This window comes from Myotis yumanensis, unplaced genomic scaffold (genome assembly GCF_028538775.1).
Source record: "Myotis yumanensis isolate MYYU_CA2020_CCGP unplaced genomic scaffold, mMyoYum1.0.hap1 SCAF_18, whole genome shotgun sequence".
NCBI lineage: Eukaryota > Metazoa > Chordata > Mammalia > Chiroptera > Vespertilionidae > Myotis > Myotis yumanensis.
The window spans coordinates 23,644,940-23,657,366 of NW_027223769.1; the positions used below are offsets into that span (position 1 = coordinate 23,644,940).

The following is a 12,427-nucleotide window of genomic DNA, read 5'->3' on the forward strand; positions in this document are numbered from 1 at the left end:
TCGAACGACCCTTTCACAGGGGTCGCCTAAGACCATCCTGCATATCAGATATTTACATTACGATCCATAACAGTAGCAACATTACAGTTATGAAGTAGCAACGAAAATAATTTTATGGTTGGGTCACAACATGAGGAACTGTATTTAAAGGGCCAGAAGGTTGAGAACCACTGCCTTAGGGGGTCAGGAAACTCCCGCAGAAGCAGACAGTCGGGGCGGCACCCACAGGCTCCCATCACCCTCTCACTCAACCTCTTTCATGCTCACTGTCCAAGAGAAATACAATGGGAGCCACACACGGAATTTTACGTTTTTTGATTTGTATTAAAAAGTAAAAAGAAACAGGGGAAATGAATACATTTTAACTAACCCAATATACCCCAAATATTATCGTTTCAACATGTAACTGATATGAAATATAGAGGTCACTAATAAGGGACCGTATATTTTTTTCTTTGAAACCCAGTGCGTTTCATGGTGACTGCACAGCTCGGGAGCCACGCGGGACAGTGGCTTCCGCGTGGACAGCACAGCTCCACAGCAGCAGGCTGGCAACCCATCCAGGGCTCCCTAAGCATTTTCTCTTTGTCTAACGACTTCCTAGACAGCCCCTCTCCCTGCCAGGATCCACTTCCTGTCTTATCTCCAAGTCCTGCTTTTCCCATCCTGCTGGCCCCCACCGGCTCTCTGCGGGGAGCTCCCTCACAGCTCCTCTCTCTGCCGGAGGGACCCTGGGCTGCTGGACTCCAGGAGCCGACACAGCCCAAGGCCTCACCAAGGCAGGAGCTCGGAGGCAGAGGGGAATGAACAGAAACCAACCCTCCTCCGCCCCTGCTTCCCTCACTTCCCGAGCCCGAGGTCAGGCCTGGTGAGTCCCTTTCCCCAGCAGGAGCTGCGCACTCTGGCTGCCGGCTGGAAGGAGTACCCTGTGCCTGCCCCATTCTTAGTTAAAATGACTCCCCTGGGAGGAGGGGCCTTGTGTCTACTTTCCTGGGGACTCAGAGCTGCATGGTGCAGCAATGGCATTGTCCTGAGCTGCTGGTGGGGAGGAAGGCAGGGCCAAGGCCAGCTCCCACTACTCCACTCGCAGTTCAGGCCCCGTGGTGTGTATGAACCTCGGGCTGGGGGGTGGGGGAGACGCAGGGCTCTGGTAACAATGAGGAGGACGTGATACTGGAAATGGTAACTCACGTTTCTTGGGTAAACACTCTGTCAGGCACTGTGCTGAGCTCTGTACCTGCAGAGCCTCACTTCCCTCAGAGGCCCATACAATGTTACAATGTTATTCCCATTCTGTAGACCAGGAAGCGGAAGCACAGAGATATCAGTAACCTGTCCAAGGTTACAGACAGGAAGTGGTGGAGCTGGCGGTCTGAATTTGGGCAGTCTGAGCCCAGGCTGGCCTTCCTGACCACACGGACCCCCTGCCCGAAAGGGCCAGGCTCAGGCGAGTCCCTGGTGGCATCGCTTCCAACTGTCTCCTGGCAGGGGCAGCAGGATGGCAGCCCCACATGTGGAGGAAGAAAGGGGCTGTGACACATACTTTTCAGTGTATCTTCTTATCAGGAGGGCAGACGAAGTATCCGTGAGGGAGAGGGGACGCTGGGGAAGCTGGTGTCTATGGGGGACACCCCAAGTCTAGTGATCCCCAGGCTGGACGGTCCTGAGATGCTTCTGGCCAGCTCAGTGTCTCTGAGGACAGAAAGCAAGCACCAGCCCATGGTGGCATCTCCCTCAGGTGGCACTCTGTCAGGGCCAAATAACCAAGGGAGGACTTTAAGGAGTCTGTATGCGAACTGGCATAAGAGTCTCTGACCCTTCTCACAGCAAATGCCAGCCACAGCACACCTCCCAGACATGGGACCTTCAGGCTGCTGGAGGGGGAGGCGTCAACCACACTATGTAACTGAAAGGACCTCACAGTTCGTGTAACCGGGTCCTTCAATGCACAGATGAGGAAACCGAGGCTGAGAGAGGCACCGAGAACTCCTTTCTCAGCTGGAGACACTCTCCCGGTGTCACTTCCGTGACTGGCTGGAGGTGAAGGTCGAGAGAAGCAGGCACACACTGGGAGACTGATCTCGGTGTCGGGAAAGGGAGAACTGATGATCCCACCTGCCTCAGAGGCGGCTCTGGGCTGCTGTGTGCTGGGCTCTGAGCATGCTCAGTGGGGAGCGAGGACTCTGGAAAGCGGGCCCGTCCTGGGGAGCGCATGTTGTGTGGCGTGCTCAGCCCGAGCTGCTGGGCTGGAGCCCGACATGGGGCATCCCTGCCCTGGTTTACTCCGTTTAAAATACGTTTTTGCGTGGGTTCCAACAAGTCTAGACCAATCACTCTTGGGGCTTCTGAGTTATTTCAAAGTGTCTGCAAAGCCCCACTTTCGCCGAGCATTTTTTCATAAAGCATCTCATAACGAATGTCTTGCTTGTATATGTGCTACAATTTCCAAATGCATGGCGCTGCAGTGGCTATTAAAATACCTCTTTACTGAATAATGCTTCCGATACTACCTATAAATAATTGTAAATTCCAGTGGTTCTCTCTGGGAGGCAGCACTTTATTTCTGTAATGTCTAACTCTTTATAGCACTCACATGTCATATCTCAAAAGGAAGCTAAAACTAAAAAAAAAAAAAAAAAAAAAAAAAAAGAAAAGAAAAAAAGAGTTGTTTTTACCTTTTTTCCAATCAGCAGATGCTAAAAGTTGGGAAGCACAATTTCTAGATCCAAGTGCTTGCCTAGTTTATGTGCAGGGCCCCCCGCTTTACAGGGACCTGAACTGAATGTCCGACGACCCCATGGCCCTCAGCATCAGAGCAGAAGCCTGTTCACACGGCAAAGCCGTCCAGGGCTCCCGTGTCAGGGAGTTGACGGGGCCAATGTGCAGAGCTCCTGCAGCTCTCCAGCCGCAAGCAACAGAGATTAGTGCATGGGCTCTGGAGTCAGACAGACCAAGCTGGAGTTCCAACATGGCCACTAATTAGCTGAATGACTCTGGGCAAAAGTTAACCTCTCTGGGCCTGTTTCCTTATTTGTAAAGTGGGGCTAATAACGAGGTTCTCACAATAACAATTCCAGCAGAACGTGTAAAGTGCTTTCTGTGGGCCAGGCCCATCCTATGCTCTGTACACGGCTCAGCTCACTTAAGCTCAGGCCTTTATGAAGTCGGTGCCATCATCACACCCAGTCTCCAGACGAGGAAGCCGAGGCAGGGAGAGGTCAAGCTGTTTGCCCAGAGCCACACACCAGGCAAGGTGGAGTCAGGATGTAAATCTAGAAAGCGGGACTCCCCTACGAGAGAGGAGGACCTGCCTGGTGCAGTGAGAGAGAGAGAGAGAGAGAGAGAGAGAGAGATGCAGATACACGGACTCCCATGGACTAGGACAGTGGTTGGCAAACTCATTAGTCAACAGAGCCAAATATCAACAGTACAACGATTGAAATTTCTTTTGAGAGCCAAATTTTTTAAACTTAAACTATACAGGTAGGTACATTGTTATTAACTTAATTAGAGTACTCCTAAGGCTTAGGAAGAGCCACACTCAAGGGGCCAAAGAGCCGTATGTAGCTCGCGAGCCGCAGTTTGCCGACCACGGGCCTAGGACAATCCCTGTAGCCTAGGTTACAGTGACGCTTCTGCAACAGGCCCCTCCGCTGTCAGTTTGTCCTCTCCCTCACCTATCCTCCCCCGGCTGCCAGAGGGTCTTCTAAACCACAGGTCTGTCCCTCACTCCCGCCGGTACTGCTGGCTCCCACAGCCCCCAGAACACAAGTCTATATCCTCTGTGGGACACTTGTCTCCCTGCTTCTCCATCCAGACCTCACCCCACGTTCCAGAATTCACCCCCCACACCTGCCCCCTTAACCGCTCCAGGGGATGTTCAGAGCCACCTTTGACAGAGCTCCTGACTGGCCCTCTCACTCACCTGCCCCTCCTTCCCACTTGGGAAATGACACCACGGTATCCTGATTTGGCTCAAGCCCCAAACCTAGAAGTTATTCTTTCTGTCACTTCTCTCCTTTCACTCCATCCCACTAGCAGATTCTGTCAGTTCTATCTTCAAAACAGATCTCAGATGTATGCAACTTCCTCCCTACGCTGCCACCCCTTCAGGCTGAGCCTCTAGCCCTCCTGACCAGTCTGTATGCTCCCGAATCCTTCCTACATGAGTTCTCTGCACAGCAGCCCGGGGATCTCCTGTCCCTCCTCGGCCCTAACATGCAGATAATAATACCACGGACCCCATGGGATTTAAACGTCGGCAAAGTCGAATGATGTGACACAAAGTAGCCGGCACGGCAAGGGCTTAGGAAGCACGCAGCCACCGAGTGTTCATCCCCGTCAGCCACCATTCCAGCCGCAGCTCAGGCACTATCACTTGCCCCCAACACCGGAGTCCCCTGTCATAGCAATCACTACCCTTTCTGGCAACTTTCTGATTATTTCTCTGCCTCCCCACAGAGAACCTCAAGGTCAAGGACCATGTTCAGGGGCGGTATCTCCCCCTTGGAACCTGCAGGGCTGAACACAGGCAGGTGCTGGAGCACATGACAACTAACTGAAACGAGTGAACGAAGGATGCTTACTGGTTTGATTGAACAACTTGCGAATGGTCCTAGGAGTAGTGTGTGTTTATAATCAGTACCTGCACACTTAGAAAACAGACACAGGGTCCTTAGAGAGAAGAATAAATGGAAAATGACGTAAAAGGAGGAAGATCCTAAGGGTCTGGGGAGAACAGAGCCTCCTGGAATTGAGTGCATTTTTCCTTCCAGAGGGACTGGTTTTCCAGGCCTGAGTTCAAAGGGAAGAAACCCTTTGCAGGAGCATCGCCATCCACTCCGGCCCCACCAGTGCCAATTCCACCCAAGGAAAAAGCGAGATGGGCGACGTCCTTAGAGTTACTCCGACAAGGACAGCACGGTGATGATTCCTTCCCCAGGGGAATGCCATCACCCTGCAGACTAGGGAGGGGGCTGGAAGGGAGGGAATGATCTCAATGCTTGGCCTGCACTGCCCCCATGTGGAAGGCTGTGCAATTACAGCCGACCCAGGGGCCTAAACGAGCCTAAATGCTGCCCACAAAGTCCATGTCCATGCACTTGGACTCAACCAATTACCGCCTGTAATCCAGACTGTCTTCAAACAGCCTTCCCATGTCAGTCTTGTCAGCCCCACATTCTCCTGGACAAGCAAAAGGTGCTGGGCAGCGGTGTCGGTAAGTGTCCTACTGTAGTCACCACGTATTAGTTATGCTTCTGACCTCCAGGAGCTTCTAACCCCCACTCCCCTCCGACAGCTACCTGTCCATCAGAGCTGGGTGGGGTGGGCGTTCTCCGTTTCTCAGATCCCCTCACCAGGCACCTCCTGTGCCCATAAGTGGTGGCCCCACGCAGTTTGCCTCGGGTCTTCACTGCAGTTTCCTGCACCCACAAAGGTCTAGGCTGCTGGCTTTCCACAAACACCTCTGGCTGAACACCCACTCACCTGGCTGGAGAGAAGACACTGATGCCACTACTGAAGCTGGAGTCACAAGACACATCGGGGCCTCCTGGGAGAGCAAGAGGAACAACGTGTCATGCTAAAGGCTGCTGGGGTCTTTCGAATGAACAAGATCCCGGTTATAAAAACACAGACTCTCGGTCCCCCACACCTTGATTCCGGTCCTTGAAAAGGAACATGGCTCTGGAGCCCTGAGGACCCAAGGCCTGCTCATGCCCCAAAGCGTGGGGAGAGGACCCATGCTTGTACGAGTTTAGGCACGTGACCTTGCAAGGAGAGGGACCAGCACCGGACACATCCGGGGAAGGTCAGAAGGGACTTCTGGCCCGAGGGCATGGATGTTAAACGTGACTTCCGGGACGCTCAACATCGTTAGCCACCAGGGACATGTAAAGCAAAACTGCAACGAGATGCCATTTCACACCCACGAGGGTGGCTAACATACACGAGAGGTAACAGTAACACCTGGTGGTGAGGACTGGGGAAACTGGAAGCCTCAGACACTGCTGCTGGGAATGGACACCAGACTGGCAACTCCCGGAAAGGCTGAACAGCTGCCAGCTCTAAGGAAGAGCTGTCCCTTCTCCATTTATCTAGCAATCTATCCATCCATCCGTCTGTATCATTACGGACCCATAGATACTTTATTCTGGGGGTTCAAATTAAAACTATTATTACTCATAATGTTCAAATGTACCAGCCTTGGCCTCTTAACAGTTTTAAATTATACAAGTAAAACCTTTTCTCACTCTGAAAATGTCAAAAACAAAGCCAAGCCCGTCGCTCCTCAGCCTTTGATCTTCACTCTCCGAGCAGGAAACTGCTGAACCAGTTAGGCAGGTACCCTCTCATCTTTTGCTAATCCTCCTTTATGTTTTGGAAACATAAATGGAATCAGAGACTGTCTTTTGTAACTTGCTTTTTTCACTTTGTACTATGTCTTAGAGCAGTGTTATTCTAGGTATGGATGTGAAGCTGCCCTCACCCCCCTAGTAAGGGGACCTTCATTTCATGTTCAACAGAAAACCTGAGCTGAGAGAACCTTTGGGGGATGTGGCACAGCGCGGTTGGGGCAGGAGCAGCCCCAGGGACAGGGAGTGTGTGGTGAAGGGGTAGGGGCAGGCCGGCCTGGACCAGCAGCCTGGAAAAGCAGCTGGAGCTCCCTGCCTCTGGCGGCCTCTCCCCTCTCTTCTTTCAGAAACACACCTATTTATAGATGAAATGATGTGATGTCGGAAGCTGGCTTCCAATTAATTTCTATTGTTTCCTAATTTCGTTTACATCTCTCCCGTGCTTCCTTCTGCATAAGGGTAAGCATTTCTCCAGGATCCCATGAACATGGGGGCTGCTGGTAGAATGTTCAGGCATCTGACACCCCAACAAATATTGCCAAGTGGCCCTTTAGGAAGGTCCTACCGATATATATTCAAGAATGGAGGCATAGTCATTCCCACAAAGCCCCACAGGGATACCAGTAATCTTTTAAATGTTTGCCAAGCCGAATAAAAACCATACATTGTTTTCCTTTGCAATTCTGGGACCTCAGTCAGGCCAAGCACCTTTGGCTGCCCTTTGTATTAATTTCCTCATCCGAGAACCGCAGTGTAAACATCGCTATGAGCAGAGACTCTGAGGCCCCTGGGGCTGGGTGTGAGCCTGACTCCCCTTCTTCGGGCTGTGTGACCCGTGGGCTGGTCATGTGACTTTTCCTCACCTGTATAGTGGGGTGATGACAGTGTCGACACCACAGGCTTGCTATGACCATAAATGGGCTACCATCTGTTAGGTGTTAAAAAGGAAAAACCTTACCTATTTATTTCCTAAGAAAGAAATTCTTAAATAGTTAAGGCCTTTGATGCACGCTGCTAAATATATTTGCCAGGCAATATATTTAACTTGTTTACTTTTTGCTTTCGCCCAGTAGGAATGTCTCTGTTTCTTCCCCAAAATCTCTACAGGGAACATGTATTTCCTTTATAATTAGAGTATAAAATGGGGGTGAGGATGGGGAGAGAGTGGAAGCTAAAGAGAAAGAAAGGATCCAGTTCAAATAGCCTCCCTGAAGCCTGGCAGCCGGCCCTGTGACCATGCCCAGAGTCACATGGTGACTCACCTGCAGACCTGCCCTGAGCTCCTGTAGGCAGGTTCCAGGCCTCATCGCCTGCATCCGCAGAGCCCACAGGAGGTGCTGACATACCCACTGCATCAGAACTCTGCAATGGATGGGCCCATCACATGCTGCCCAGTCACCAGCCCTCCACGGAAGCCCTATTTATAGCTCTGCTCCTCACTTGTCACATGAACCTCAATCCTGACCCTCTCCGTTCCCTCCTTTAGGACCCAGCAGGGGCCCATTACCACCTGGGCAAGGCTGGTGATAAAAACAAGGGGAACACTGCTAAGGAGATGGATCTATTATAACCAGAAGGAAAGCAACCAGACACTAAAGTGCCGTAACTGAGTGCCTCTCTCATGTGCTAAGAGCTTTACATGCAAAGCTCTTGTCTGAAACTCGCCATCACCCTGCGGGCTCTGTTATCACTGCTGCCCTCTTCAACAAAGACGGAAGCTGAGGCACAGAAAGACCAAACCACTGGCTCAAGGCAAGAGACAGGTAGTTAATAGAGCCGGACAGCGGCAGGCGGTTCTGGCCCCAGAATCCAGGTCACGACACCTGCGACAATTGGGGAAGCACGGAGAGGGACAGGGAAGACACATCACGTGCCACAGGAACTCAGAGTCAGAGAGGGACCCAACCCTGGACCCCCACCAGCAGCAGGGCTGAGGGAGAGCCCGAGAAAGCAGAGGGCTGGGCGCAGTGTGGCACCCACGGGAGCCTGCCCCGACTGGAGCCCACGGTGAGAGGCGAGGGAGCAGTGTGTGTGAACAGTGTGTGTGAGTGTGTGCTCGCCCACAGAGGGCCTGGCTAACAAGCCTCCCGCAGGTGGGGCCCAGAGGCGTGCGGTGAAGAACGTGGTGTGCCGTGGAACGCAGTGACAGACTGAGCCAGGAGGGAGACACAGGTGAGGGAGAGCAGGCAGGAGGCTGCCTTCTCCAGGAGGAGAACAGAAGAGGAACAGAGAGGAACAGAAGAACTGGAGGAAGGGCGCAGGTTGGGATGCACCCGTCGACTAGTTAAATCATCGCTCTCCTGGCCTGCTGGCACCTTCTCCTGGCACCTTGGTAAAGTGCTGGTTAGTGACAAGCAGGGCTGGAGTGGATGCGGAGCCCCAGATTAGCTGTTGCCATCGCTGGGGACTACCATAAAGTGAGCTCCGTGTCTGCCGAAAGGCTGTTTATGAGGCAGTAAAACCTGAAGCCAAGTTGCCTGCATGCATCTTGGTTAAGATAAGGTTCTCCTGAGCAGGGAGCTGTTTCCAGGAAGCTAAGGAAAGCTATCTAAAACATGAGATGATTATGCCGCCTTGGCAGGAATGGAACCCGGGCCTCCTGGGTGGCAGGCAGGAATTCAACCACTGAGCCACCAACGCTCCAGCTGGTTTCTCAGCCACTACCACGATGGTGGTTCCTTTCCAGAGGCTTGACTGGTTGCCACATAAGCAAACCTACTTTTGCCCCACCCTGTATAAGCTGTATGACCTCAAATACACATAATGCAAAAAATACGCCAAAATTATAATACTGATGGCCTCTTGGTGGGAACAGTCCTGCTTCTTTATATCTCCCCCCACTTTCCAAATTTTCTAAAACGAGAATCAAAAATGAAAAGATGAAAAAATACTCAGACATCAGTGAAAGTTCACAAAATATGTCTCTGCCCGAGATTCTTCTAATATCTCTCAGAAAGAAAGCTCCTGCCTTGGGAGGCTCCTACTCAATTATCTGCCCAAGTTTTCTTTTTCAAGGAGCTGCCAAAAAAGGTTCCAGCTGCTGCATTGGCCGGGAATCGAACCCGGGCCTCCCGCGTGGCAGGCGAGAATTCTACCACTGAACCACCAATGCTCCAGCTGCATGCTGCTCTGCCTCCAGCTGTTTTGCTACTGTGGCTCAGAGAGGCCAGGCCCCGCTGTAACGTGACACCTGAAAGAATCCAGCATGCCACACCCATGGGAGGAGGCCCAGGGGGCAGTGTGCCTGAAATGCTCAGACAGAGTGGCCATGGGAGAAAACGTGTTAGTGATTCTTTCGGCTCCTGGGAGAAAGTCCCAGGCTTACGGGTCTGAGTAGGTTCCGTATCCATTTACTCTCTGGCTGATTCTGTAAAGGAGAACATCACCCCAAAGTTGACCAGTGACCTCTCAGTGAGGACAGACATCCAAGAGAGAGAAACAGTCAGCTCTAGATGACATTTAGAGGGTCCAACTCCAGACTCCAATCGGCAGAAACATGGTTTTCTTCACGTTACAGAGAAACAAGACAATGATGTTAAAGGCGTCTGAAAGGAGAGCAGCGCCATTTCATTCTTTAAAGACACTGATTCTGACAGAATTCCCACGGACTGAATAAGCTCCCCCTGTGAGGATGACGGGCGCAGTAAGAGCAGCCAGCTTCTGGGTTGCTGCATGTCTACAGCCAAGATTCAAGAGACCTGTACTGCCACGCTCCACCCTTCCCACACGGAAAACCATTTCTGTAGCTGAGCCCAGGGAAAGATTAAGGAGAGGAGTAATGGTTTTTAAAGCAAAAGTGTTAAGAGCACAGGTTCTGCAGACAGACTGCCAGGGTTCAAATCCCAACTCTGCTACTTAGCAATTGCCAGGTCCTGGTCGTGTTATCTATCTTCCCGTGTCCGTCTGTAGAATGGGGACAATCGCACTTCCTACCTTATTGGGTTGTCATGAGTTAACAGATGGGAAGTAGTTAGTGAGGCCCCAAATCAATTACGACCTCTGGTTCCCTGGTGCCCGGCCTGGGAGGTGGGGGCAGGAGGCAAAGCCTACTCACCACTGCCTGTCCCCTCCTGCTTCGCCAAGGCGTCGTCAGGGTTGGGGTCTGCCTGCCTCTGCACCACTGGCTTTGGCTCCTCAGGCTCGTCGTCCTCAGGGGTGACCAGCTTCATCAGGCTCTGGTTGCACACATTGGCTACCTCCTTGATGCCTGGGTCCACTGATGTAAGGAGCATCCCTATTGGGGGGCTTCCCTAAGCCCGAGTGCACTGGCATCGGTCAGGGCTCGGTCCTCTTCAGGGGCATGTTAGTGGGCAGACAGGCAGTCTGAACAGAGTGCATGTCCTCCTGCCACACTGATGTCCCCTCAAGATGCTCCTGTGACTTGTAGGGCCCCTTCCTGGTGGACGTCCCACCAACAGGATTTCCCCACCCTGGCTGGGCAGTGTGAGCTCAGGGATTGGAATTGTGGGCCCAGGGAGCTGCTCCAGATCTGTAAGCAGGGACAGCTTCGGTGCTGTCTTGGCGCTCCCAGTCTGTGTTCAGCAACACCCCCTGTTCCCTTGATCCCAGGGACTATTTGGAGGTGACCCATCCCAAGGGAGACCCACCCCTACTCCAGGGTCCTGCAGCTTTACAGTGCCCTGTGGGGCTGCTCTCGTTTCCTTTCTCCAGAGCAAAGGATACTTTTCTTGCGGTCGTCGTAGGCCAGGCAGGGCAAGACGGCGGTCAGGATCCCAGAGGAGTAGGGCAGCATGGCCCGGCCGGCCAGCTGGATGAACTCCCTCATCCAGCACATGGCTGTCAGCTGGATCAGGTCGTCTGGCAGAGGGAGGGGCGGGTTCCAGGACGGTCAGCCTGAGCAGCGAGATGCTCCCTCCCATGGACCATGCCCACAGATGGGACTGGGAGGTCCCAAGGGCTTATGCTGCTGCTGGCCTCACCAGTACTCTCTTACCCTTGCTTTCTGCCTCCCCTGGGTACATACAGTTTCATGTTGGAACGGAGCAACAACCTGTGGCAGACTGTAAGAGCAGCCATGGTTCTCTAGCCCTCTCTGCGTCTGTGCCCACCACAATGGGGCTGCCCAGCTTCTCTCATCAAGGGGTGAGTCCCTTTCTTCACTCTGGGCTGGCCTTGCCACTTTGGCCAACAGAAGGTGGTAACGTATGATGTGCCTGGTTTAAGCCTAAGCTTCCAAAGGTCTTGCTCACTTCTATATGAGTGCACTGGGCTGCCTGCTGGAAGAGGGCACGTGGACCCACTGTCCCTGCTGCTCCAGGTGACAGCCAGCCAAGTACCAGACACGAGGGAGGCTACCCTAGACCACTGAGCTGCAGCTAACCCTCCAGTTGACTGTAGGTGCAGGACCAAGCCCAGCCACACCTCGCCCAGGTGAGCAGAACCACCCAGCGGACCGCAGACTCGTGACCAATAGTAAGTCTGCTGTGCCCAGCAGTTACATTTTGCAGTGGTTTGATTCTCAACAGAAGCTGTTTAACGGAAACACAATCCTAACCCCAAGCATTTCAATTCACGGTGCTAAGACCGGGCTTCCCACCAAGAGGGCCTCCAGATTTTGCACCCTCCAGGGCCCGGCCAAGGAAAGGGCCTCCATGTGGACAGAGAACCCGGATCTCTCTCATAAGGACCCGGCGCTCCTCTGCTCCGGATCCAGTGTTGCGCTGGTTCCACTCCTACCGGGACTTTTCCAGAGGGTGAGAGAAAGGAGCTCCTGAGGAGGTGGCGGTGCCTGGGCCTTCACACACTCACCCGTGGTCTGGCAGTGGATCACCAGGATGTTGGCCATCTCAGCAAACTTAACACTGGAGGGGTTCTTCTTAATTTCTTTCAAGAATTCCCCAAGGACCACTTCGCACCTGCCAATGAGAGAGGAGAAGGGGCGTAGCACAGGGCAGCCAGGGCCCATTTCTGCCCTGGGCTGGCCTTCCAGATGGAACGACACTTTGAACTTGTCAGATGAATGTTTTTCAGAGGCGGAGGGCTGAGCTCTTAGCTCCTCCTGGTGGGAAGCACATAAGCAGGAAGAAAAGCAGGAACTTATTCTGCTGCCGCCT

The 12,427-nt window shown here is 52.9% G+C and overlaps 1 protein-coding gene and 1 non-coding gene across 3 annotated transcripts in view; both read right to left on the reverse strand.

Annotated features, from left to right (window-relative positions):
• Nucleotides 1–12,427, reverse strand: part of VAC14 (VAC14 component of PIKFYVE complex) — a 97,722-nt gene that overhangs the window by 67,201 nt on the left and 18,094 nt on the right. For both annotated transcript variants that reach the window (XM_070398562.1, XM_070398564.1), the window contains exons 7-10: nucleotides 12,123–12,229; nucleotides 11,037–11,171; nucleotides 10,408–10,560; nucleotides 5,488–5,551 (exon numbers count right to left, since the gene is read on the reverse strand). In XM_070398562.1, the coding sequence (XP_070254663.1) occupies nucleotides 5,488–5,551; nucleotides 10,408–10,560; nucleotides 11,037–11,171; nucleotides 12,123–12,229 (459 nt within the window). The remainder of the gene's footprint in view (nucleotides 1–5,487; nucleotides 5,552–10,407; nucleotides 10,561–11,036; nucleotides 11,172–12,122; nucleotides 12,230–12,427) is intronic.
• Nucleotides 9,395–9,465, reverse strand: TRNAG-GCC (transfer RNA glycine (anticodon GCC)). Its single transcript has one exon. It is a non-coding gene; the product is annotated as a tRNA-Gly (tRNA).